The sequence below is a fragment of the Capra hircus genome, chromosome 10, assembly GCF_001704415.2.
Source record: "Capra hircus breed San Clemente chromosome 10, ASM170441v1, whole genome shotgun sequence".
In the NCBI taxonomy this organism is placed as follows: Eukaryota; Metazoa; Chordata; class Mammalia; order Artiodactyla; family Bovidae; genus Capra; species Capra hircus.
The window spans coordinates 100,275,748-100,303,154 of NC_030817.1; the positions used below are offsets into that span (position 1 = coordinate 100,275,748).

A 27,407-nucleotide genomic window follows, 5' to 3' on the forward strand; every position below is an offset into this window, starting at 1 on the left:
GATTTTGACTTTTTGGTCTTTTTTAATACATTAGTAGCTTTTTGCTTAAAAAGTTTACAGAGGTATTGGCTTCCTTTTATAGATACTATTTTGTTACTAGTCTCACAGGTAATAGACATTTTAGAGGGGTGGTCTTTGGATGAGAGGTTAATTGAAGTTATAAAGGAGCTTCAGGCATATTTTAAAATAGTATGCACAAGAGAGTGTCAGCTTTTTAGATGGATAGCTAGAGTATGAGGAAAAGAAAATAATTTTTTCTCTTTGTATATATTCATAGTGCTTGTTCTGTGTTCTCATATCTTTACTTTTGAAATAATTGCATTTCTGTATGTGGTTGAATGTCTGTTTTTGTGAGGAGGAGATGAGGGATGCTGACGTATAATTTGTTCAGAAAGATAGCCCTATAAAGACTTGGGCTTGCACCTTTCCTTTCCCTAGCCTAGACTGTATATTATAAGGAGTGATTATTACATGGATAAGAACTGCAAAGAGCATTTTCTTGTTTGGGACTTAATTGTATCCAAATCACAATTATAGAGTAGGCTAAGTAATTTTCTGAAATTAGTTCAGTTCAGTTGTTCAGTCCTGTCTGGCTCTTTGTGACCCCATGGACTGCAGCATGCCAGGCCTCCCTGTCCATCACCAACTCCCGCAGTTTATTCAAACTCATGTCCATTGAGTCATTGATGCCATCCCATCCACTGTCCTCCCCTTCTCCTCCTGCCTTCAGTCTTTCCCAGTATCAGGGTCTTTTCAAATGAGTCAGCTCTTTGTGTCAGGTGGCCAAAGTATCGGAGTTTTACCTTCAACATCCGTCCTTCAAATATAATTTTCTGAAATAAGTATATGTATTTGTAATCAACTTGAAGAACTTCGCCTTGTTAGGTTCGGAGAGAGTTGCTTTCTAAATTTTCTCTAAGTTAGATGCTTTGTTTTTATCCTAGAGCTTTAAAAAAACAATAGGAGTAAATCACACCTACTGTATTTAAATATTTTTTAAATACATAGGGAATATTCCATTTTAGTTGGATTTTATGAGGACAGGAGATTGGACTAAATGCCTTCAAAGTCATTTGTGCCTTTCAGAATCTGTGACTATAATCACCAAAATACATACCACTAAATATAACTGAAGAAGAAAAAAGAAAGAACAGGAATGTAGTCATGATTTAAAAAACCTAATCACTAATAAAAAGTTATGAAATAGTGATAGTGTTTGAAAAGAAATTGTGTCACTGTTTAAGAATCTGTCAGCCATAGTGGTACGATACGATGCCCACATCTTTCAGTCGATATTAGGGTTTGTGATCCTAGATAATGGAATAAGGAGATAATAAAACAACTTCTCAAACAAATTTCAGGTTTCTCAGGCAGGATGATGTCTCTCTTTAGCATATAGACTAACTCTAATGACGTTCTGGATGAATTACTTGAATTTTGTCTAAAGAAAGAGAGCCTGCAATTTAATCACAATTTTTAAATGGAAAAGGGGACAGATTCTGAAATATTCAGAAACAATCTTACTGTTATATGGATCTTGGGATCAGTGACTCTGGACCATATTAATATATGTAAGTGGTAGTATAGAATACAATTTATCTTTACTACAAGCTATTACAGTTGATTTCTTTGGTGTAAGTATTTGAGACTGGATCTTTATTTAATATGCTTATCTATCATTTTGAACTTCCTTAATTTCCTTGGAAGAAAAGCTGTGACAACTCTAAACAGAGTATTAAAAAGCAGAGGCATCACTTTGCGGACAAAGGTCTGTATAGCCAGAGCTATGGTTTTTTCCAGTAGTCATGTATGGATATGAGAGTTGTACTGTAAAGAAGGCTGAGCGCTGAAGAATTGATGCTTTTGAATTGTGGTGTTGGAGAAGACTCTTGAGAGTCACTTGGATAGCACGGAGATCCAGCCAGTCCATTCTAAAGGAAATCAACCAGGAATATTCACTGGATGGACCGATGCTGAAGCTCCAATACTTTGGCCACCTAATGTGTGGAGCTGACTCATTGGAAAAGACCCTGCTGCTGGGAAAGATCGAGAGCAAAGAGGAGAAGGGAGTGACAGAGGATGAGATGGTTAGATGGCATCATTGAGTTGGACATGACTTAGCCACTGAACAACAACAACGTAGCTCAGTTTTTCAGATCTTCCAGTATGGAGGGTCCATACTGACCTGTGCAGGGTCAAATTCCATACGTAAGCATTCTAGTAAAGAATTGAATTGTCTGTCCTATTATAAAAATCCACTGATACATGTTTATTTAGAGTAGCTTTATTTATTGGCTTCATTACTAAATTTATTAAATTTGTGAAAGAATTATCTCCTTCAGATTCTTTTTTGTTGTTCGGCCGGGCTGCCAGGCTTGTGGGATCTTAGTTCTTCATCCAAGGCTTGAACCTGTGTCCCCTGCAGCAGAAATGCAGAGTTCTAACCACTGGGCTGCCAGGAAATTCCCCAGATTTTTAAAAGTACAGTCATTTTAGGAGGAGTTGGTATCAGTAATTTAGAAAAGTTTGGGACTAAAAATAATAGATTATCACCCCATTCAGGAAATGTGGAGTGGTAGGCATTCTTCTGGGTTCTGGCAGTAAAGCAGCAGACAGTCGACATGAATCCTCTGCCCTTGTGGAATTTAAACTCCAGTGAGGGGAGACAGATCATGAATAGAGTAACATTTATAGTCTGTTAGATAAACTCTCAAGGTTTGGGAAGAAGTATCATTAAAATTTTCTGATTTTATTTTTATTTTCAAATCTTGTTATAGTCGAACCAAATTCCGGCACAGTCAGCAGTTATTTCCTGAAGGTTCTCCTGGTGACCAGTGGGTAAAGCACCGGCAACCGCTGCAGCATAAACTGTACAGTAATCATCACGCCGAAATGTCTGATCTTTTAAAAGCAAAGGTGAGTGATAATACATTTAAGATTTTCGTAACTTAAGATCGTTTGATTTTGAAATGCATCTGAGTTGAGGCCTTGCAGATTAACAGTTGTAGAGCTCTTGGTTGTTCATCCAAGGCGCCTGGGTTCCTGGTTTGTGATTTGAAGCTGGGATGAGACTCCTAACCTTTACAGCTTTGGTATTAATCCAGTGTAGTAAGGCATATGAATTATCAATAACATCTGATTTTGGTAAATATGCTACCAGTGAAAGGTTCACACTGTGTTGTTCTTCAGTGTATGGTTATATCATAGTTGATTTATCCATTTTACTCTTAGTGGACATGTTTGTTGTTTCCACTTGGGGGCTTTACAAATCATACTGCTAGGAATATTTCTGTTCATGTATTTTGATGAACATATACAGTTCTTTTGAGTATATAGAATTGTTGGAGCAGTGGATATGCCTGTGTTCTTAAGTATATACTGCAAACTATGTTCTAAATAATTTGTATCCCCTGCAAAACATTTGAGAGTTCCATTTGTTCCATATCCTTACTGATCTTTGGTGTTACCTGTCTGTTACTTTAACCATCTATTTGGGTACCACTCTTTACTTTTCTTTTACAAATATACTGGGTTCATCAGAATTTAAAACTTCTGTTCTTGAATGGTCACTGTCAAAAGAGAAAAAACACCCATGAAATGGGAGAGTTTGCAAATCACATATCCAATGGGTTTATATCCAGGATATATGGAGACCTCCTATAGCTCAACAACAGCAAAGAAGAAACAATTAAAAAAAAATTAGTACACAACAACTTGAATAGACATTTATTGAAAGAAAACATTTACATGGTCAGTAAGCACATGAAAAGACGCTCAGTTGTGAAGTAATAAAAATGTAGTAAAAAATGAAAAATAATGAGTTGACAAGAATGTAAAAAAGTTGGAACCCTTGTGTATTGCAGGTGGGAATGTAAAATGGTACAGCTGCCATGGGGCAGCTTGGTGCTTCCTCAAAAAGGTACACATAGAATTACCATGTGACCCAGCGGTTCCGCTCCTTGGTTCATATTCAGAAGAATTGAAAGCAGGGACTCAGAGATAACTTACGTACCAATGTTCATAGTAGTGTTTTTCATGATTGCCAGAAGGTGGAAACAACCTACATGTGTGTCAAAAGATTACTCGATAAACAAAGTAAACATACAGTGAATATTATTTGGCCTTTAAAAGGAATGAAATTATACATACATGCTGCAAGATGGATGAACCTAACACACAAAAGGACAAATACTATATGATTCCACTAATTAATTTGAGATTACCGGAGCTGAGAGACAGGAAAAAACAGAAGTATTTAATAGACAAAGTCTTGGTTTTAGTGATAAAAAAGTTCTGGAGATGGATACTGGTGGTGGTTGCGCAGCTTTGTGACTGTACTTACTGCCACTGAAGCTGTACGTACTGCCACTGAGCTGTCCATTTAAAAGTGGTTCAGGTGGTAAGTTTTATGTATATGGTACACAGTAAAAAGGTAAATATCGAAAAGAATGGAATGAAATGGGTTAAAGGTATGTGCTAACATGAGCCTCTGAAAGCTATTTCCCTTCCTTTAAGTTATTGTTTTCAAGCTATTTTAAAAGAACTAAATTTTTTCTGTTGGTAGATAGGATGTACATAAGTGTATTTATTGTAAAATAATAATGAAACTATTCTTTGCACTGTTTCAGCTAGTTCTGTTAAATAACTGTTTTTAAGACCTTTAAGGCCAAATTAATGTTTAAAAACTGTTTTAAGTTAAATTTAACTCATGTTTAAGCAATATAATAGCAAGATGTTGACTACTGCATGTTTAGGTTTTAGGTCTAAATTTAGGGATTAAAAGTGAAAGTGAAATTCTCTCAGTCGTGTCCAGCTCTTTGTGACCCCATGGACTGTCCACAGGGATTCTCCAGGCCAGAATCCTGGAGTGGGTAGCTGTTCCCTTCTCCAGGGAATCTTCCCAACCCAAGGATTGAACCCAGGTCTCCCACATTGCAGGCAGATTCTTTACCATCTGAGCCAAACCAGTCTTATTTTTTATTTTACATAAAAAGATTATTAATTTAAAAATCCGTATTTATTAATAGTTTAAAGCAGGTTTTAGGGTAACAGTGATCACATCTGGTGCTTGTTTCCTGCTCTAAGGAGTGAAGTCAGGGTGCCTCAGTGTTCGTAGAGAGATTTTCTTTGATAGTCATAAGGTTTTCAAAGTTATTTCTAGGGAACATTGTATTTGCTATTTTGTAAATTTCGAGGATTCTTGCTCTGCGAGGCTCTCTATAATGAAAGATGTTGATAGTGGTTCTTCGGTGTTTTAGGAAGATTTTGGGGGGTTTTGCTGACCTCTGATCGAACCAGCTAATAGGGGTATATTATTTTATCCTATTACATTGTGTTGTACGTTTACATTTTATTTCTTATTGGAAAAAACAGAATCAAAGTATAAGGGGAAATGGCAAAAAACAGTATCAAGATTCGCCTAATCCAAAGAAAAGAGCAAATGGGATCCACAACCAGCCAGCCAAGCAACAGAATCCCTTGGTGGTAAGAGTTTACAATGCTCATGCTAAGGCAGTTCATGCTTTCCAGAATGGGGCAAGGGCATTGTCAAGGCATTTTGAATTGCTTTATTGACAGGATTTTTATGAACCTGTGTGTGTGCTGGTCACCCACTAAGAAATCTCTGCCTACGCTCGATGATAGATTTGTCGTGTTGATTCAGTTGTGCATCTGATCTTTGCTTTTTTATGTGGGTATTTGTTTATCTGTCTGTTTATGATTTTTAACATTAATTTTTATTGGAGTATAGTTGATTCACAAAGTTGTGTTAGTCTCAGGTGAAGAAGTGGCTCAGTTATGCATATGTCCGCTCTAGATTCTGTATCTGTATAGGTCACTACAGAGCGCTGAGGAGAGCTCCCCGTGCTGTTCTGCAGGTTCTTAGTAATTACTGATATGTGGCTATTTAGACTTACGTTAATAGTTTGGAAACAGTGTTAGTCAACTCTCTTTCTAGATGAGTCCTAGGTATTCTATTTTTCTAAATTGTGTCTGTATTATTTTAATGAAGTTAAAAGTTTGGAATAGCTTCACAGTCTGTTTTATTTTTCTTCAAATTGATAGAATTCAGCAAACGAAAACAAAACACTCACAGCCAATGCCATAGTCATTAGACTGGGCTGAAGGACAGATACCTGTGAGCGTTTTAAGACATTTATTTCCATTCTTTCAGTCTGTGTTCCAGAAAGTAATTCATAACTAATAAGCTTCCTTGCTTATCTTTTCCATAAGTCTTGGTATCTCTAGGTTGAATTTTTTTATATTGTAGCTTCACCTGTTTTTCCTTCTTTAACAGTGGGTAATAATAGTAATTTCAGATATTTAGCAAGAGTGTTTTCCCTGAATTCCCTCCAGGTTTTTAACCTGGAGTGTTTTGATTCCACAAGCAAGCACAAGTTAAATGTTTTAATGTTGGACTACTTGCTCTCTATTATTGCACTCCACTCTAGGAGAAATAGTGACAAGAACCAAGAAGACAGTCTTAATAGATGGTCAGAAAGCTTTTAATCTAATTCAACATCTGTCCCTAACAAAAGCTGGACAGATTAAAATGATAGTATTGTATAAATGTTAATTCTCCTCAAATTAATATATAGATTTAATTCAGTACCAATCAAAATATTATGGATTTTTGGGGGGGAACTTCACAAATGACTCATATTTGGAAGAACTTGAATAAGTTTTTAAAAAAGTTCTTAAAGTTAATGATGAGGACAAGTATATGAACAACTTAAAAGGGAAAGCTAAAAGTGATTAACATATAAATATGTAGTTCAAGAAAGTAAATTTCCCCGTTAGATTGGCAAAGATGAACAGATATCCAGTTATGTATTGCTGAATATATTGAGAACACTCAAAAGTTAATAATTGGTACAGTGTTCTAGAGAGTAATTTGGCGGTATTGAAAGTGTGGCTTCCTTACCATGTTTCCCTAGAAGATAGAGTGTTCACCACATTGCTCTACATTATGAAAACACGGAAACAATCTAAATATCTAAGAAGATATTAACTGTAATATCATAGATATGTGCTATAGACTAGAAAAAAAGCTGGAAAGATGTACTGTAATGTTAATGATCTCCAAGTTGAGAAATGTAATAAATAATTTTCTTTTTTTCCCTGGTGTTTCTATATTGTACATATAATCAAGAATTAAAAACAGTTTTAGGCTTAAAAAAATTACTTAAAAATGCCAATGCCGAGTGGGGATGGTGATTATATTCTTGGTTTAATTTTCTTCCTGAGAAATTTGATAATGTATCTCCTTATTTATATCAACAATAAGTGAAATAACTGGATATGGTATATTGTATGTTTGTGTTTTTTAATAGAAATGTGAAAAGAAACTTCATCCACGAAAACTTCAGGATACTTTTGAAACAGGCAAGTCATTTTTTAAAAAATTTCTTCCAGTTGGGATTCAGCTTGGTTTTGAAGTAAACTTGATTAAGTAGTGTGTGACGAACTGTGATAGATAAGCTGGAAGAGTTGCACATGGTCTATAGAGAGTTCACACATGCAGTCAAGTTCTCTAAATAGGAAACTGGCTAAAAATAAAAGAGTTTATTTAAATAACAAGATGAGATTATTTGCCTTTTCAGTATACTGTTACTTTAGTGAATGTCAGGCGTTGATGCTGTGTGTGAATATTGTAAACAAATAAATAGTTGCTTAATGGTTAGACGGTTAGTAGACCCAAGTAATGGTGAGGAGACCTCACCCTCACACATATGTGAGGGGAGAGCTCACTTCAGAAGGGAATGGTCTCCCCCTCGTTGGAGGTAATGACCCACATGTTAAGGTGGTGCCAAGGATAATCTTCACTAATACGACGTTTGGCTCTTCTCCATCCTCAGTTATGAAAAGGAGGTGTGTGATTTGATTTGAAAGTAACGGTGAGGAATGTACAAAGCGCTTTGTAAATTCTGATTTCATAGGTGTCATTCGGAAGTACAGTAGACTATTTTTTTCTTAGGTGCTATTTTGTATGGTATGAAATTCCTCATGTAGTAGATAAGCATTTATTTACCATCTAGATTTAAGGGTTTCATCTAGAAAGCTCTTTAATAATTGAGCAGCATTATAATCATACTCGCTTCCTTGCATTACTGTTTATGATGTAAGCAAGATGGAAGCTCTTTAAAAATGAGATGCTTTAACCCTGTTCTGGGAAATTAAGGTTGTCCTCTTAGTAGGACTTCTCTGGCCACCGTAGGTGGTGTGGACATGATAGGCTGATAGTTGAATTAATATAACTTCAGAAACCAATTATTTCACAAAACCTTTAAAAAGCCATATGTTTAGGAACACTAAAGAAGGCACATTAGAATGTATACCCAGCTCAGTTGGGCATGATACAGAAATTTTGAGTAGTCTTGAGAAAGACGTATAAAAGGAGTTACTGTCTTGGGAAACCTCACATCAGACTTTATATCTACCTCAGCCTTTTGGTGTCTGTTCCAAACCCTGCTGTTGCAAACAAATCAGGCTCCTGTTCTACTTAGGCAGGGGCGGGGCAGGGATGGGGTGGGGCAAGCTATGATAAGTTGGAGTTTTGTTGCACAGTGAGTTTGAAAATCTGAATTTTTCTTTAGGTTGATTTATTCTCTGAAGATGTGGTAACCTTCAGCTTTATTTTTCTGAATTGGAATCTGTACAGATCTTATATTATAATTATAATCTTTATAATGTTTACATTTTGATCTCTGGAGAAGCTCTCATGTTGACAAAATATAAATATAGGTGGTGAATAAAGGTATGCCCATTTTTGAAAGCAGGTGAATATTAAGGATCTTAAAGACAGATTAAGATCTTGAATGTTTATGTGGAATAAGAATAGATTGGAAATTCACTTTGAATATCAGTTTAGGGAAAGGAAAATATTTTGGTGGTTCTACTTAGGTTAGATTTAGAGTGTGGGAAGGTGAATTATACTGCATGTGAATTCCTTCTTAACAAAAGGTAAAGGGCAGGATTTGATTTCTTAGCTGAGCTTATTTGTTTTGCTTTCTAAGCAGATGCTGTGTATGACTCGCCTCACTCCGGTGAAGACCAGTTGCTCGAACATGCTGAGGGCCAGGCTGTGGCATGTAACGGACACTGCAAATTCCCCTTTTCATCCCAAGCTTTTTTGAGTTTCAAGTTTGACCATAATGCTATAATGAAAATCTTGGACCTCTGATCGCAGCACATGTGGAAGTCCCCAGATCAGAGGCGTGTTGCATTTGAGTGGGTGTCTCTTTGAGCCTTACCTTTCTCAGGTGTTGTAAAGAAATGCAGGGAGACGATGATGTTTCTGAAGAGATGTTCTCTGTGCAGAAGAGAGAGTAGAAAGAAACATGAATTTGCACTGTAAATGTGGTTATAACTTTTATACACATGTACCTTTTCAGTGTTTGGCTAATGAATTTAAGTTGCTTTTTATGCGGGCATTTTTTTCTGTGATTGTGGTTTTTATCTTGTTTTCTGGTCACAGAAATAGTGTTTGAGTCATCATTAAGTAGCCAGGTTAATGGGAATATGCCATCTTCCCACTACAGTGATTGTAATACTAGTTTCCTTATACTGAAAATTTTAAAAATTTTAAACTTAAAATACACAATTATTAAATGAATACAAGACCCGAAATGTCACGGAAGTCAAGATTGCAGGGCATCTACTCTGGTGGCATTTTGCACATTGCTCCGCTTCTAACCGCTGAGGTTCTCTTACCCTCCTTGCTAGGAGTTTTGTTGAAAGGTTTTGCTTAGAGTCAGAATCTGCTATATAATGTTCATGTTCAAAATGAACTCACGGCACTTCGTTAAAGGACAAAGCCCTCAGCCTGGAGAGGGGCTTGAGCTGGTGGTGCAGAGCTGCGGCTCCAGTTGCAGTTGCGCCGAGTGCTCTCAGTGGGCCTGGGAGGTTGTGGGGAGAGGACAGCGGGGAGAGCACAGGCCCGGGACCCCGAGACCGTGCTGTCACAACTGCAGCACCCCACCGCCAGCCCCTGGGGAGCGTGTGATTTTGTTCTCGTGCAGCTTGATTCTGTGTTACAGCTGTGTAAATAATGTGTGGAATACTGACATTACTTGGTTTCACATTGCATGTCAGTGTTGATCTCTGGAAACTGATGCTATGTTAGGTTCCCATTTGCAGCAGTCGCAGAGACTGACACACTTAGTAGCATATTGAAGCCTCTGGACCATGGACTGAAAAGGGAAGGGTATGCAGTTTACCCAAGTACTGATAAATCATCACACTAGGGGAGGAGCAGAACATGGAAGCAACGTGTATAATTCACTCATAGAATGTGTTTTGCTCCTTTAGGGTTCTTAAATCCAAATAAGGATGGCAGTGCCCATTTAGAGAAGGAGTTTCGCTATGTAAAGCTATGGACAATCACCAAGGCTTTAAGGGGGCTTTAGTGTTTGGGCTGCTTCTGACCTCATTGAAGGTGTTTCTTTGGGGGTGGGGGGAAGACTGTTAGCATATGCGTGTGTACGCGTCTGTCATATGGGTTTTAAAAATCTATTTTACATGTGGTATCCACAAAATATATCTCTGCTTGTAAAGTTTATTGTGGAAATCTTGATTCTGTATAGATAGTCTATTTAATAGGGTTTCTATTTAACCCTGTGGGACTTTTTTTGTAAGGAGTTCACTTGGTATTCCTTTGCTTTAGATTTTCAATGGCTTGATTTTAAAGGAGAAAATCTATTTATTAATAAAAGTGTCACCCTCTTGGTGCTAAGCAGGATGATTCAGTTATAGCAGTGTGTTAGGATTAGGTTATCCGGTGTCCTGCATCTTTTAATGTGACAAATTGGGGAATCCTTCTGTGACCTTTTAAGAACGCATTGTGAGATTGCTTTGGAAGCTCTTCACTACTCTTTCTAAGAGTACAGCAGCTTTGCTTGGGTCTCCTTGAGCCATATTTATAGTTGGTCCCAGCATTCCAGGTTTCTGTTCTTAATGGAGTGAAAACTTAGTTTGTCTGGCAGGTGAGTTGTTTTCACTCGTTTATTGCCATCTGGAAACCATTTAATTTTTTTGTGATTTTGAATGTGTGTTTTTCTGTTTAAGTGAGTGCTTTGGTCAGTCTTTCTGGTGCCTTGAGTTGGAATTTTCAGCTCTCGACACTAAAGCAGAAGAGATTAGTTACCAGAAATATGGCCTCTGAGGGCGTTGAGCCTTTTCAAGAACCAACAGATTATCTCTTTTCAATTATGGTAGTTTGACTGGTTAAACTGCTATTGGGCTGCTTCATTTAATGCACTGTGGGTGGGACAAAATAAGGGTATTGTTGGGATGGTAATTTTGGTATTGAGGCTTTTAGCTCTCTTAACAGTTTGAGATTTAAAAAATGTTAAAAGATGAGTTAAAATTTATGTGTGATGTGACTGAACTATGCAGAAAGTGTGTAAGCTGGATGTACCTATTTCATGTACGTCTGCTGCACTTCTTCCCTCGAACCTGTGTGTTAGATTCTCAGTGTTCAGGTCACCTGGAAAAGAGCCGTGCTTAGCACAGAACTAGATTTCTTGATTGAGAAATTTTAGCATGGTTTGAAGAAATCAAGTGATAAGGGAGTGTGCTGAATATGCAAGACTTTACTTCTGTGTGCTGCATTGTAAGAAGCTAGATGAGAATAGCAGTTGTGTTGGCTTCAATTACAGATTATGTCTTCGAGAGAAATAGGTCTTTTGAATCCATTTTTTCAGTATTCTTAGTTCCAAGGTTCAGTGTACTGTGAATCTTTTTATTTTTTAAAAATTTCCTAGGTGCTTTTATGTATACTGTAATGATTTGTAAGATGTTCAATGAATTGTTTTTGTACTTAACTAGAAGATAGGGGTATGGTTTTATATGCTTTCACATGTTTTTGCTCAGCACTAGCAAATGAATGGTTTTAAGATTTCGAAGTGGTGTTCTCCTGAGACATGAGCATTTGGAGATATCTGAGAACCTACCAGAGCTTTTGTAGCATGGGTGAAATTTGGTTGAAGATGTTTGAAAGTGAAGCTGGATTTTCATGGTTATGAAAAGGTGAGTTTCCTATGCTGTAAAGGAATGGTGGTCACTGCTCGCTGCTTTGAACTTGGATTATTTTTCCATTAAGTATCAAATGAAGATGTATAGCAATATTAATTTTATGCTATGAGATTGGGTTGGTATTGCCTTTTAAGTCGTTAGTGATTTTGTGTGTTAATATAAAAGTACTCCTCAAGTCTAAGTGAATGGCATCCCTCCATTAGGAGGATTAAATTCTTCTATAAAACTTAATACATTGTAGTAGTCTTAGAAAATTTCAGGTCTGAGTGCATGTATGCATTAAAAAAAATTAACATTTCATTACCTTTTCCCTTGCTATTTGTTTTGTTTCCAACAGTTAACTTGAACAGTAAGGAGCAAAGTCAGTTAAAAAATTAGGCTTTTTGCAGAGTTATTTTCTTACTATGATAATATCTCTTGGCTTTTTATCTTTATTTTTGTACCAGTGGCCTTCTGAGCTACATGTTCAGAGATTTTTGTTTTGATTGACATCTATTGTGTCTTTGTTTTCTCTGAGGCAGTACAGTATTTTCTTTGCATATTAATCATAGTTAAGAGGTTGGATTAATTAACATTTTTTGATTGAAGAAAAATTAGGTGTTACCTAGCAATTCTGAATTAGGTATTTTCTAGCCTGGGGAAGGGGCTTGCATGTATTCCTGTAACGTTAAAGATAAACAAGACAAACTCATTCTGTCTGAAGGTATCAATCTACTTTATGTTTTAAGTACCTGTCTCTAGGTAAATGGGTTTTAGTAAAATAAGTTTTGTTAAACTTTGTTCTTGGTAGTTTGGTGAAGCCTTGAGTCCCTCATTTTGTACTAGACTTTAAAGTCAATTTGTACAATTGCTGAAAATTGTAAAAATGGGATTGTGATGGGCTTTCTCAGCATCTTTTTCTTCTTAGAACTGAGTTGTTTTTGAAGTTTGTGCACCTCTGTCTTGAAGAAGGCAGATCACAAATGGACAGTACAGGCTCTGTCTCGTGCTTTTAAAGCAATTCTGGATATCAGTTTCAAAAAATATGATAGGTTTATTATTATAGGGTAAACAGTGCCCCGAAGGAAGAAGATAGCTATAGTTACTGGGCAAGGAAAACAGAAGGCAGAGATTTTAGAAGATGAAATCAATTCTCAAGTGCTGCATGAGGCATGAGGCCGGAAATGTGACCATTGCCTAGCCGAAGCAGAGTCTCATGTGTGGCCATTACCAAGCATTTTCTGGCTCGGGGCTTAATTGTGTTCTAAGTATGGCTGCCAAGGGGTCCAGAAAATCTGAAGGGACTTTCTCACTTTCATAGTCAGAGTCTGAGACTCTGGCCCTGCCCCTGCTGACGCTGCTTCAGGACTCCAGCCGCTCTGCAGTGCTGACACGCTGCTTCCTTCCGGGGACACAGCCCAGAGCACGCCCAGCCCCCCTCGGCCGCGTGTCGCAGTCACTGCTCTCAGTGACCCACGGGGCAGAAAGTGCACTTGTCCCAGGTGGGGCTCCTTCCCACCTAGTTTCCCGTGACACTGGATATTACGGAAATGGTGGTCTGTAGCTGGGGAGCAGAGTAAAGCTACCTCCCCTGCCTGGGAGTGGACATGAAGGGCTGGCTTCCACCAGTTTTGTTGCTCAGACTTTATCATAAAAGTACAGAGGAGTGTAAATAAAAAACTGATGAAGTATTCAAGTTTAAGGTTGAGAAACATGTTCATAACTGACTCTTTAATCTGGGTTCCTTAGGAAATCACCGGCAAAGAAATCCCATTTGCCTTGGGTCTCCTGTGCCTAGCAGTCGGGTGGGCGAGTTAGGGCGGCAGCGTGGCGGCACAGTCTGAGAGGATCTGGCCTCGACCAGGCGCTCGTGTCGGCTCTGGAGTTGCCGGTCAGCTGCCTTCCGGGGACAGGGGTGGAATGCAGAGGGCAGTGGCCTGTGCTTTGTTTCATGTGGACCCTTGTTAGCCTTTGACCCGTTTGTCCAGTGGAAGAAGGCGGCTCTGAACAGTCACTTGCTGCTTGTTTGGTGTTGGGGTGTTCTTGTGGTGATTAGCCTCTATCTGGTGAGTGTTCTTTGAAGACCTGTTGTTCCTGAGTCCTTAAAGAGGCCATTGAGTCTGTCCCTTCGTGTCATTTTTTTTCTTTCTGTAACAATGTTTTTTCCTTTGTGATGCATCTCTATCGTCAGGCTACCACTGTGGGAATTTATAGGTAATAATTGTATCTTAACTTTGACCCTTGGGTCATGAGCAGTTAGGAGGGGCTGTGGACACCTGGGCTTGTTTATTTTAATTTCACAGCTGTTAAATTGGTTTGGGAACAGGAAACTTGTGTAGTTCTAGGGCAAACTGAGCAGTGTTCTGGTCTTTGACTGGTCTTAGTTAACGTTCTTAAGTGTGGGCTTTTGGAGGTAAGATGTAACCTTTTCATTTAATGTGCTTATAATTCATTGAATCTGACGTTCTAAAACAATCTATAGCTATGGTGTGGAACATTTGGGACACAAATCTTCATTGTTAGTAATTTCTCACACTTGACGGGATTAGCTAGGTCTTTGTAAAATGATTGCTTAGTGTGTTTTTTGTGATATTTAGGAATAGACTGGATGACAGGAAATGAAAGCACAGTCGGTTGTTACTGAAGTTGAGAAAGGTCGTAACTATACAGCAATTTGGTCAGTTGGATGCTTTTAATGCCTTTGCGACAGATGACCAGCAGTGGACTTGCGCTCTTCCTGTCTTACTCGGATGACATGCACCGATACAAAAGCACAGAAGCATCTGCAGAGCCTCTTTGTGCGCTTTGCTACTGTCCTAGGGCACTGCTGTCTCTAGTGGTCATTTTAGGTTTGTGTTTGGATCGTACCTTTTAATTTCAAATGCAAGAGCCCAAAGAACTGATTCTTTTACTTTTTGTTCATTTTATTTCAAATTTAGGATGGGAGACCGCTAACCTAACTGTCGTTTTATAAATGTCGTTGTTCAGTGACTCAGTTGTGTCTGACTCTTTGCGACCCCATGGACTATAGCACACCAGGCTTCCTTGTCCTTCACCATCTCCCAGAGTTTGCTGTTGTTGTCTGAGTCAGTGATATTTTTTCTTCAGTAAGAGGGAAGGAGAATGAACTATTTTGCATATACATATATTGGTGTGTATATATACACACAATATAGATATTTTTTCTAATTGTTTTTAAAGTTTGCTTATTAGCTTATACTTAAAAATTACTGTTTGCTGAGTATTGATTCACACAACTTGGTTTTTTAAATTTTACCTGTTGACGTCATTGAAAATTTAAGAGTCTTCTTTCAGAATAAAATGATGAGTCAAATGAAATTATGGTTCATGTATTAACTAACTTAAGTGACCATCAAAATTAGTTTGGATGGGAAAAGGAATAAGAATTGATTTCTTCATGTTCCCGGTCTAGTTCCAAAACAAGAATTGAAGTGTCTTTGGTGCTGTGGAGACTAGGTAATGTTCATGGAAGATATGGAGTCTTCAGACAGTTCCCTTGGGAGTTGGTTTTAGCAGACTAAGTTATGTTGAACAAATTGGAAGCTGCAAAATTTGGTAGAAAAAAATTGATGAAACACTTAATTTTTACCTTAATTGAAACTGTTTTCATTACTTTAGCTTCTAGGGCATTTTACTGTTTAGACAGGCTGTGTAGGTAAACCATTGGAATAATTCTGTTAGTAGTAATAAAGTTCTTGGTGCTTGGTTTGATTAATTGTCAAACATTTAGGAAAAGCAGAAAAGGAACCCCAAAACACTGTTGTACACCTTGTAGTTTTACTTTCTGACTGAATAGTAGTTTTCCTCTTTTCCCCTCAGTTTCAATGAAAAGATTAGGACTGATTTTCATTTACCTTGAGTTTATCTATCACATAAGTAAAGGATTTTCAACGACTCATGTTTATAAATCGGAAGTTTAAATGTTTGCAGTATTACTGCACTTTAATTTTGACTAGAAATGCCAGCTGTACTCTCCACTGAGAAAATGAACTAAGTCCTCTGTCATTACATTTGTGCTCTTTTGAAAGTTTTTGATGTAAATAACACCAGTTGAGAAGTGAGAAACCTTTTATCTTAAAAAATGCAGTTTGAATGATGGAGGGTTTCCTTTGTATTTTAAAACATTTTTACAGTTGATTGTTCAAATATTGGCTTTCTGTAAAAACATTATGTTACATTTAGAGCCTTTGTAGTGCAATATCAATAAATTTTGCCTGCTTGGGCAGTTTTAATTACTACCTTAACCTGGCTTCTGCTACTGATACTTGTAGGTTGCAAGTTGCTGATATTTTGGCTGCATCTCTTTGGACCAATAAAAAATGACAAATGTGAGATATTTATATGATAGGAAGAAATATTAAAAGGTAGAATGTCTCTGCAAAAAATGAAAGTAACTGGTATGTATTCTCCATCTCAATTTATGGTTTGGTTGTTGACTTTGAAAGCAAGGTTATATTGTGAGCTAAATACATAAAATCCAGTATTTCTTAAATTTGTGTTAGAGTCAGGTTTTCTGAATGTAATGCTTTCCAGTCCTTGGATCTCAGGGGTCAAAGAAATACCATTCTTCTCTGCTAAAGACCTCAGATATATGATAGCAGTTTAAAAAAAATTTTTTAAGAAAGGACTTCCCTGTTGTGCAGGGGCTGCAGATTCTATCCCTGGTCAGGGACGTTCTGCATGCCGCAGCCAAAAGAAATAAAAGAGGAAAGTTATCAAGGTGTGTCACACTCTTAACTGTCAAAGGTACTTTGCTTTGATGATGAGAACTGACATCTGACAAACACCATGCAGAGCTGCTCACCATCCTTCTTTATAGTCATGGATGACCTTCCAGCTCACAGTTAGATTTCCTCTTTCAGTCATTTTTTAAAAAGGAAAAAAGACCTAGATCCTTCGATAGGCACTAACTCCCTATTCAGTCCAGATCTGGAAAGGTGGCCCATAGAAATCAGTGACAGATGGTGATGATTTCTTTGGCTCTTGGCTGTCTTGACCAGTACAGTCTTCTAGTTTCCTGCTTTGATGAGGGCTCTCGGTGTAACTACCAAACCTGTGATGTTTGACATTAAATGTTAGTATTGCAGAAGGAGAGTCATACCCTTCAATGAATACAGGTAAAAGTACATTATGGAATTAGAATTATTTATTCAGAATATAAGAATGTTTGTAAAATATTATAAATGTCTCTGTATAAATAAATGGAGTTTTTATTTAAAAAACAATTTTATATCAAATAAGACAAAGCTGTTTTACAGCAGCTAAAACTAAAGGCATCTGGAAACATTTAAAGCATACAAGTGAAGAATCTAAAAAATTACAAGGTATGGTACAGTGTTAAGTGTCAACCTTAAAGTGAGATTTTAATACAGTAGAACAATACTGACAAATGCAGACTTGGTCACATGTGCTTCAATAACTGACAGTACATTCAGGCGGCTTAAAAGCACATTTTCAAATAATAGGAAACTAAAATCACATGCAAAGTAAGTCTTAACAATGTCTAAAAACTGATTAGAAGTAGAAAAGTGAACATGTCTCATCCTCTTTGCATTGGGTTCAAACAGAAGCAGATGATATTGGGGCTCCCTTTCACCTGGCCATCCACGGGCACTGTGAGTGAGTACCCCACAGAACGTTTTCCACATGGATTAGATTCGCAGAACGGTGCAGAAGTGAGCAGTAGAATGAATGAGCAGGTCGTGAATGTGAGGGGGTTTTGTCTCTAGCTTGCTCTGTCCTGCTGAGCTGATGTTTCCGATGATTAGTGGGTGAGTGATTTTTGTACCAGCCTTGACTGGGAAAGAATCAGTGCTGCTGGGCCAGGGGTGTGATTATCCAGTAGCAGTTGCTGTTACTGGGATGGAAAGATTTCCTGGCCACATGCAAAATCTCCCTCAGATGCAGTGTGAGAGTTTATGCAGTGTAACCCTTCACCAAAACTAGTTGTCTGTATGCAAATGTATCTTTCTCTACATAAGAATTAGGGAAACAAGAATGTGTGAACAGCTGCTATTCAACTTGTACCCTTTTCCAGTTCCTTAATATTTTAACATCCACTGAGTGCTTACATTAATTGATAATTCTGGTGCCAGTTCTGGAAAATTACCATATGGCAGCCTAAGGCATTCATTTACTAGTGAATACAAACTTCAGAAAGGTAACTTCAGGTATGAGAAACAGGAATTTAGAAGGTGACAAGTTCAGTGCTAAACTACAGTCTGGCCTGTGTGAACATGAGATCTGAGTTAACTAGAATAGGATTTGGGTAGACTTAAGTGAGAAGACATAATTTGTGTTTTGTAACAAGTGATGCCTCTACAGAGTAAGCCTCAGAGAAAGGTTATAATAGTATCTTTGCTGTCAAATAGGCCATTCCATTGGAGAAACAGAAATATAATTGTTACTTGATTTTTTTTCAGAATTTTTTATAGTGTTACCAAGCGGCCCCTTGGTGCAGAAAAAATAATGTTTCTCATGCTTCTTTCCCTCCCACAGAATCTTTGGCAACCCTATGGGATGCATCTTAATTAAATTCAGTTCGGAAATTGCAGTCATCAGAATTCTTTCCCCTTTTGACTTCTAAAAACTGTCTAATTAAAAGCTGTTTGCTGTACTTAGAAATAGGTGCGGCTGTAAACTTAGGAAACATGATCTTTTTACTTCATCCTTTCATGGATGAGACACATTTCCAGCTATGCATTTGCAAATAATTTATGGGAAAAGCTTACAACTTTAAATTAGAAATCATTAATAATACAGGTGGGTAACTTCTATAGTCTTTACTTCACTTAAAACACAAGCATGGCACCCCCAACTCATGAGAGCTTTAAGATCTTTAATAGAATTTAAAAATAACTGCAGGATAATTTTTGTGGGCCATAGGAAACAATTCATGCCATGGGTAACTATGAGGCTTTTTTTTTTTTCCACTTAAAATAGTAATCTGTATGCAGGTGGGAACTAGGCCACTTACCGGTGATTTCAAGATTTCTTGAAACAGTAGATTCTTTGCTGTCCTCATCCTAAAAAGAAAGTCTCCTTGGCTCTAACGCGCATTGCCTCCCAGAGTAGGAGAGCGTCCAGTCTCCGGGGTCCCTGTAAAGCTTGGCTGCAGAGGCTCAGAGGAAGACTTCCTGTTACACATCACCTCACAAGAGAATTAACCAACTATGTTTTAACTGGCACTTAGTTTTGTTTTTTTTTAATTGTGGCATGCCAGCAGATGGGAGTGAATATACAACAGTTAACTACCTGCATGGGCAATGATAAAATGTTTGTGAGGTAGGGCGAGCATGAGAAATCCCAACCTTAAGATACAATCGTAACTTTTGGTATCATCTCAAAAGGGGGTCTTACTGCCTGCCAGCCCATGGCAGCTTAAGTAGCTGGTGCACGAGGGGTTTGGCAGAACATCAGAGCCATTTGATCGGTGCAGGTGTTGATGGCACTATAGCTCCAGGCAGAAGTCTCTCTCTGAGAGATTCTGCCTCAGTGTAGCAGTGGGAAATTGTACTCCAGCGGAACTGGGAAGTGGGTTTTTTCTTCTCATGCCCATTTCTCTTAAGAGCCAGAGATTGAACTCTGTATTTGAACAATTAAAAATGAAAATCTGAACATTTTTAATGGCTCGTTCAAGTTAGATAATGAGGATCATTGTTTACGTCTGATGGAGATGTGTATATAAACGTGCTCCTATTTAGAAAGAATAATTCAGGTTGTAAAAGAAAGTGATCCAGGCACCTGCAATCCTTTATTTCATCTATGCGATTTTAGTAAGCCTTGCAGTTAGTATAATAACCAAGTGCCCGTGAGCTCACCTTCAGCAAGAGTCTTGGGGAGTATGTGAAGAATACAAGGAAAGGTAATCAACTATTTAATAGCTTTTATTCTACACATTTATAAAAGGAACAGTTTTGCCAGGGAAAGTGTTCACCCAACCAGTATTATGTGGAAATATAAACTCAAAATGAGCTAAGTAGGGTCAGTAATGCTGGGGCTCTTAACACAGGAACTGAGGCTTCCCGTCTGGGATGGGTTCCAGGACTCTGGAAGAGCAGGCTCTGTTTTCCCTTGGAGCGAGAATGGTAGGTAGAGGCTCTGTGCTGGCGCCCTTTGCAGCGGTGGTGAGAATGAGAGCCTCCCATCTCTGACGCCTGTTCCCTGCCCTGCGCAGCCCAGTTTGCTTTGGGAACGTTTCCCCCGGGCAAGTTGGAAAAATGGGGAAAACCGTGATTTCATCTGTTACACTTTTTTTCTAAAAACACACTTTTGGTCATTACATTTTCCTTGTAATGAAACTATCCAAAGAGTAAAAACTGACTTATTGTCACAAGAACAAAGTTTACCTTATCTATAACAGAACAAGCTGGTGGGGCCCTTCGCAGTGACCGCGGCACCCGAGAGCTGGGCCTGAGGCCAGCTGATGATGACTGTTCGAAGACGGGGTGGCCTCGCTGCTGGCCTGAGGCAGGATGGTGCTTCCTTGGGGGAATGGATGTACTCTGCCTTGGCAGACGGTGGCTGGGGTGTCCTTCCCTGTCAGACTGAAGGCTGCAGAATCTGCGTCCTGCCTCTGAGAACAGCTCACTGACACTGAGACGTGAATGCAGAAATCTGGTCGTAAGCAGATCTTCGAACATCTTTCTTCTAAGTGACTTCGAGTGGGTCTTCAGGAAAAATGGCAAGTGGTCCTTTAAAATGTATGTCAGCCTGGGGTGGTGACAACTGAAAAACTGCAACAGGGACATCACAGTAGAAAAGGGATGAAGAGTTGATTTTCAAACGGAAGACCTTCCTGAAAGAATTCAGGTACTTTGGTCCTGCCCAGTCCTGTCACCATTTTGCTATAGCTGACACCCGCGGAATCACCCACTGCCATGTTTCTGGGGGATAAGAGGAGGCCTCCTCAGCTTTCCCTTGCCCTCTGCCCTTTGGAACAGCAGGGGTGCACTCGAACTGGAGCCACAGTAGCAGTCTTTTCAATAGGTGGATCAGCTGCAGAGCATTTCCCTCGAGAGAGAGGCAGGTCTGAAGCCATCAGTATGTTCAGGTTGGGGAGCTTTGATTCGTGGAGAACAGCAATTCTGCGGTGCCCGAGTCAGGAAGCACTAAAGTGCCTCTACTCCTGACAGTGTAGGTCCCTGACACGGATCAACAGGACTCTCAGCTGTTAGTAAGGCGGCACTGGGACAGGGAGGTTCCTGTCTAAAGAGCGTTCCCTGCCCGTCCCTGCCGCCACTGTGAGGTCAAGGAGGTCAGACCCAACTGCTCTACCTGTAGCCTCAACATACGAGGGACTGGAAGGAACACCTACGTGCCATCTGCCTGTGATCAACCTCCCGGAACACCTCTGAGTGACAGCCACCTCCTGAAGAGTTGATACCTGGGACTTAAAAACCAAAGCCTGGTTGCAGGAAACGAAGCAGCAGCTCTTCTCGATGCGGAGCACTGCCTCCCCTCCGCCCCCACCGCCCCCACCAGTTCTCCCTAGAAGGAGAAAGGAGAAATGTGGGATGCCTGAGGGAAGGCTGCAAAGACTGGAAAATCAAACAGATGATGCCTGGACTATACCGCGGATACAGAAAATGTGGGTGAGGGACAGAGCCAGTGCTGAAAGCAGCAGGAAGCCCTGCGGAGCCAGTGCGTGGGGCAGGAGTCCCCAACGCCGCCCACAGCCCAGGAGGGGAGGGGGCCTAGGGGGACAGTCTACACCGGCTCACCGGGGCCAGCTGCCCCGAGGCTGAGTCCAGGGCGCCTCCCTGCCAAGAGTGCCAGCCCACCTGCCAGCCTTCCCTCTCCTCCCGACAGGTCCTATCCTCTGAGGCCCCCTCCTCAGTGACTGCTAGCTTCTAGCTCCACGGACAGAACCGTGGCGCTCAAGTGCCAACTACAGTGATGTTTCGTTGGTGTGAGGTCTGGAGTTCTCCTCCTCCAGCAGAGCTATTCTTTGCTTGAGCATCCTCACTTGGGTCTCGTGTCTCTCCACCATGGCCATCATCTGAGACTCCAGTTTCTTCAGTTTGTTTTGATGCTTCTTCTTTGCTTTCTCATAGGCAGCCACCAGGTTGCTATGTGGGCGCAGAGGGAAATGGGAATGAAGGCTTATCTTAAGTAGCACTGAGACACACACACACTGTGCTGTCCACTGGGTGACCGGGTCTGGTAAGGACCACTCTGAAAGAACAGGCCGCTGGGCCTCCGAAATAAGAATTTGAAATCAGGTGGTTAGTATTTCAACGCTTGGGCTCTCCTGGGGGCTCAGTGGCAAAGAATCCACCTGCCAGCGCAGGAGACGCAAGGTCAGTCCCTGGGTTGTGAAGATCCCCTGAAGGAAATGGCTACCCACCCCAGCTTTCTTGCCTCAGAAATCCCATGGACAGAGGATCCTGGTGGGCTGCAGTCCATGTGGTCAAAAACATCCACACGACTTAGCAGCTTAACAAGAAGGGTCGCAGCACTCACGGTCACTCAGGTCTTGACCTGACCACAGTGAACTTAGCCTGACTGCTAGAGGCTCGTCTCTAACATAAGGCAGGGTTTAAAACCCAACAGTCCAAACTAACCACATCCAAAATAGATGAGCTGAAATGGTAGCTGAATTGTAATAATATGTCATGAAAATACAAGTAGTAGGTCTGTTCCATGGCTGCTTATGATCCGTTGCAACGCTGCGATCTTAAGTCACCGCCATAGCTTGAAGACAGATAGGCCCCGGCAGCTGTCCTTGATGCTGTGGCTGACGGACTCAGTGCTCACAGGCCGTGAACTAATGCTGCCAGCCAAACCCAGGTCTCTGGGGGATAGGGCAGGGGCTGAGCCCAGAGCTAGGTAGGTCTCCATACCCTGTCTGTGCTTAGTCATGTCTGACTCTCTGTCACCCCAGGGACCCACCAGGCTCCTCTGTCCTTGGGGATTCTCCAGGCAAGAACACTGGAATGGGTAGCTATTCCCTCCTTCAGGGGATCTTCCCAACCCCAGGAATTAAACCTGGATCTCCTGCATTGCAGGCAGAGTCTTTACCAGCTGAGCTATCCAAGACCCCCCCACCCCTACTCCCCACGCTCTCTGGTCCAAAACAGCACTCCACCTCCCTTCTGTATGCTGTCAGCTTCTCAAAGCCCAGGACTCCCAAAGCCTTCTGAAGGGAAATGTGAGGTCCTTTATTTCTATGTGAAGCTGGGTTTTCTTAGAATGTTTCAAACACACTGCCTGTGGAAGCAGCTGGGAGAATCCAGCTGTCTTCTATTAAAGCAGAGATTAAAAACATTTGCAAAATTGTAAAAACAGTGCCCCTCTTCTAATTACTTTCTGGAAAACTGATTTTTAAAATAAATGTCATTTGTGTTACATTTAGTGAGTTGGGTTTGTTTTTTTAATTTGGTAAATGAATAAACCCTTTAAAAGTCTCATTTGAGAAACTAACAGACAAATTTTATTGATAAGTTAATTTGAAGGAATAAAGCTTTAAGGTCCTCTTTTTTTTTTAGTGTAAAGGTGTCATGAGCCTGAAAGGTTTGAGGCTCCCATCTTAGAGCACTGCTTCCTGAAGTACCCCACCTGATTCTTGAATGCTGCTCAAATAAAACATTCTGTAGCCAGTTTCGTTTGGAAAATGCTGGCTTAAACCTAGGCTGATTTTTGTTTTAATTGTATGACTTCTCAGAACCTCTCCTACGTGAAGGGCTAAGAGGGGACCAGAGTTGGTGGCATCTACCATCCTTAAAGAGGATTCCTCAGGTTTCTGTGGAGCACCGGGAGGTGGAGCCCTAGGGAGGAGTGCGCTCCAAGGAGGCGGCGGAGGACACACCATTGTCCACAGTCAATTCCCAGCAATTATGGTGCGTAAGTCCAAGAACCACTTGGATTATAGACAGTGAGGTTGTACCTGTTGGCTCGCTTTAGGTCATTAACAAACTCTGCTGATTGCTGGTGTCGGATTTCACTGCTCTTTGTGAGTCTTTCCAAGGCACTCACCAACTCTTGAACTCTGGCCTTTAACTTCTTCTCTCTGTATCAAGGAGAGATGAAGCACGCCATTTAGTAACGGAGATGGTGGACTGGGCTGCTGCCCTGACGGGGGCAGAGTGGAGCGTGACTTTGCTCAGGACTCCGGCCTTTGGACTGGGCACAAAGGGGAGAGGGCACAGGAGCCCAGCACCTCGCTGGGAGAAAGGTTCCGGAAGGCTGGGGTCGGCTCTTTTTTAATGATAGAGACCTTTAGAGATGTGTGTGTCGCAAAGGAACAATACAGGAAGTTTCTCATCTTCCAGGTGAGGAGACAAGTTCCTGGAGAAGTTCCTCTGGGTAGACCCGAGCCAGTGGGCCAACAGAGTGCAGCCTGCCCAGAGAACCCGGGCCTGCGCTCAGGCCCTTTTCCAAGCTGCTCAGCATCTCCCGAACCCCTGGGGGCTTGAGAGTACACAGCTGGCCTGGGCACTACCTGGGCCAGGTCCTCAGTCAGTGAAAACAACACAAGCCTACCTTGAAAAGTAGAAAAAGGTGGTTCTCTGTGAAAGTCCTTGATCACATTTTCCACATTTAAAAAGGATGGAAATTAAACTTGCACTTTCATTCGACTCCCCCTACTCCTTGGCTTCAAGGCTGGTGGGTCTTTACTACTACAGTGACCCGAGGTAACGGATTTGGGAGGTTTGGGGTGCCCCGTTGGGTTATTGCCCTCTTCTCCCTCCTACGAGAGGAGGACACAGGCAGGGGGATGGGACTGACCACCGTCCTCCTCCCGAGGCCCCCGTCTCTGGCACAGTGTCACTCTGTGTGCGGCACACTTGGCACAGATCAGCACAGCCTGTGTGATCGGTTCAGCAAGCTCCCCACTGGCACGTAGGCTCCAGGATGGCAAGGACCTTATTTGGCTTGTTCCGCAGTGTATCCCCAGTGCCATGCCTGAGAGAGTTTCACAGGGGCAAAAGTGAAAACAAATCACTGAAGGTATCTGGTACCTTGGAGCATATCAGGTAACTAGGATTTATGGAAGACATTCCTCTAAGAAAAACTCACGGGTGTATGAGGAATGTAGATGAGCACAGTGAGTCTGGAAGGCAGTTTGGCAGCATCTAGCAAAATAAAAAATGAACACATCCCTTGACTAAGCAACTTCTGGGGATTTTAGAGATTACAGTTGGATTCACTTCCGCAGTGCTTAGAATAGATAAGAATGGGAAACAACCAGGGAACTGGTTAAGTTACGATCTGCTTTCGCTTCTGTTAAAATGCTCACTGTTAATCAAAAATGCAGGCTGACGTGCCCTGGAATAGAAAGGCATCTGAACACTCAAGTGAAAAGGGTGAGTTCTGTTGGATGCCACAAGTTTGCAAAAAACGTGAGTATCTGATACACTGATAGCGGACTAAAAGGCTAAATGCTCAACAGTGCTGAACTCCTGCAAAGAGGGCATGGGACGCTTTCATTTTCTTCTCAAGTTGTTTGAAATGTTCCTAATTCTGGATGCTTTTGTAAAGTGTAAGATGGGTGTGTGGGGGTCACCTTGAGGGGGTGGGCTGTCAGGAGCTCTGGGGTTCAGCCATGGTTCACCCCTCCTGGCTTTTCAAATATCTGATCTTTTACTTGTCTGCCCCCAGCTACTGTAAGTGCAATTCCAGCTTCCCAAATTCATTAATGAAGAAAGGTGTTGCTACACAAAAATCCAGGCCTACTTTTATGAGGATGGTGGGAGAAAGATATTTGAAAAAGTGAGCATCATACCCAGTGACTTCCTCCCACCGGCCCTAAAGAGAGCAGGAGCCTCCTGCAGAGCCTCCCTGTTAGTGCCTCCTGTTTGCTGAGGCTTCTGGGTCCTGGCAGCCACCAGGAATTTTTCAGATCTGGTGCCTAGAGGCACCGTCTCCCACCATGGGGAGTGCGGCTCTTGCCTTGCTGCCCAAACCACTGCCTCAGCCTTGCAGGGCCCTCTGTCAAACCAGGGAAAGTTAGGAGAGCATGGAAGATCTGTCCCCTCGGCCCTCTGACTATAAAGAAGAGAGAAGAATGATTTGTTCTACATTTTGTTACTGTTTTGATTCTTCTTTTATTCTAAAGTTGATTGATAGTGCAAAAGGGAAGAAGAAAATCATGAAGAGAATTTAATGTCTAACCATGAACTCAAATTGGTAACATAAAACTGCCCGGAACAGTACCACTCCCTACGCGCAACCCCTACCCAGCTCCAGAGGAAGAGTGAGGATCTCCCAGCCTCCGCACAGCAGAGGGCTTCCTGCCCTGGGGCCAGCGGCCAGCACCAATGAGGACAGGACCCAGGGAAGCAAGAGAAGCCGTCACTGACCCTCCCCAATCCTGGGGAGTGGGGGAGATGGTCAGGCTGGGGGTGGAAGCCACATCTGGAAGCTAGGACCCCTCAGGCCTCAGGAAGGCAGACAGGAGTGAACTGTTCACTAGAACCGCAATGCTGATTTACTTAAAGCCACAAAGACAGGCTGAAACTCAAACCTAAAGCACGAGTTACTTTCTACTTGTGTTTGTTTGAATGAGGCAGCCGCCTCCAGTAAGAGCCATGCCTCCAGGGTTGCTCGTCTGGATTGAAACACTAAACTCGGGGGGGGGGAACAATTCCAGAGCCGCCACATGCCAGCCTCCAAGGGTCAGGAGCCCTTTGAGTCCTTGAGACACAGCCAGTTTGAACCGCTGTAAATGTGCAGTACCCACTGGGGCTTTCCTGGTGGCTAAGTGCCAAAGAATCCATGTGCCAGTGCAGAGGACACAGGTTCAACCCCTGATATGCCTCAGAGCAAATAGGCCCACATGCCACAACTCCTGAGCGTGGGCACTGGAGCCCGGAGCCTCAGCCATGAAGCTCCACTCCTGACGCCCACACGCCCTGGGCCTGTGCTCCACAGTAAGAGAAGCCCACACAATGAGAAGGCCACACACAGCAACTAGAGTAGCCCCTGCTTTCAACGAGAGAAAGCCCACACGAAGACCCAGTGCAGCGAGGAATAGGCTCAATATAAAAAAAGAATATAAAATAACTAAAAATACTGAATATACATTAAAATGATATTATTGATATTTTAGAATGTCCCTGCTTATAATAGTTCTCAGCTACTAGAAAATGCACATTACACATGTGATGTGGACAGGACTGCTCCAAAGCGTGTGTCAATTGTAACAGTGCCAGGGTAGGTTTGGGTTGAGACCCAGGAATTAAACTTTTTAAGAAGTGCTCCATGTGATCAAAACAGCATGCTATTGGCATAAAAATAGACGTGATCAATGGAATAGAATAGAGAGCCCAGAAATAAACCCATGCATATATGGTCAGTTTATGACAGGAACCAAAAATATCCAACAGGGAAAGGACAGTTTCTTAGATAAATGGTCACAGGAGAACTGGATA

General features: G+C 41.2%; 2 protein-coding genes across 4 annotated transcripts in view; one reads left to right on the forward strand and one right to left on the reverse strand.

The window, feature by feature from the left end:
• The window catches only part of DCP2 (decapping mRNA 2), a 49,630-nt gene extending 37,887 nt beyond the window's left edge, over positions 1 to 11,743 (forward strand). For both annotated transcript variants that reach the window (XM_005685022.3, XM_018053752.1), the window contains 4 exons: positions 2,778 to 2,916; positions 5,374 to 5,484; positions 7,332 to 7,383; positions 9,018 to 11,743. In XM_005685022.3, the coding sequence (XP_005685079.1) occupies positions 2,778 to 2,916; positions 5,374 to 5,484; positions 7,332 to 7,383; positions 9,018 to 9,181 (466 nt within the window). In that variant the 3' untranslated portion in view covers positions 9,182 to 11,743. The remainder of the gene's footprint in view (positions 1 to 2,777; positions 2,917 to 5,373; positions 5,485 to 7,331; positions 7,384 to 9,017) is intronic.
• The window catches only part of MCC (mutated in colorectal cancers), a 310,469-nt gene continuing 300,223 nt past the window's right edge, over positions 17,162 to 27,407 (reverse strand). For both annotated transcript variants that reach the window (XM_018053750.1, XM_018053751.1), the window contains exons 16-17: positions 23,921 to 24,043; positions 17,162 to 22,103 (exon numbers count right to left, since the gene is read on the reverse strand). In XM_018053750.1, coding sequence (XP_017909239.1) covers positions 21,923 to 22,103; positions 23,921 to 24,043 — 304 coding nt within the window. In that variant the 3' untranslated portion in view covers positions 17,162 to 21,922. The remainder of the gene's footprint in view (positions 22,104 to 23,920; positions 24,044 to 27,407) is intronic.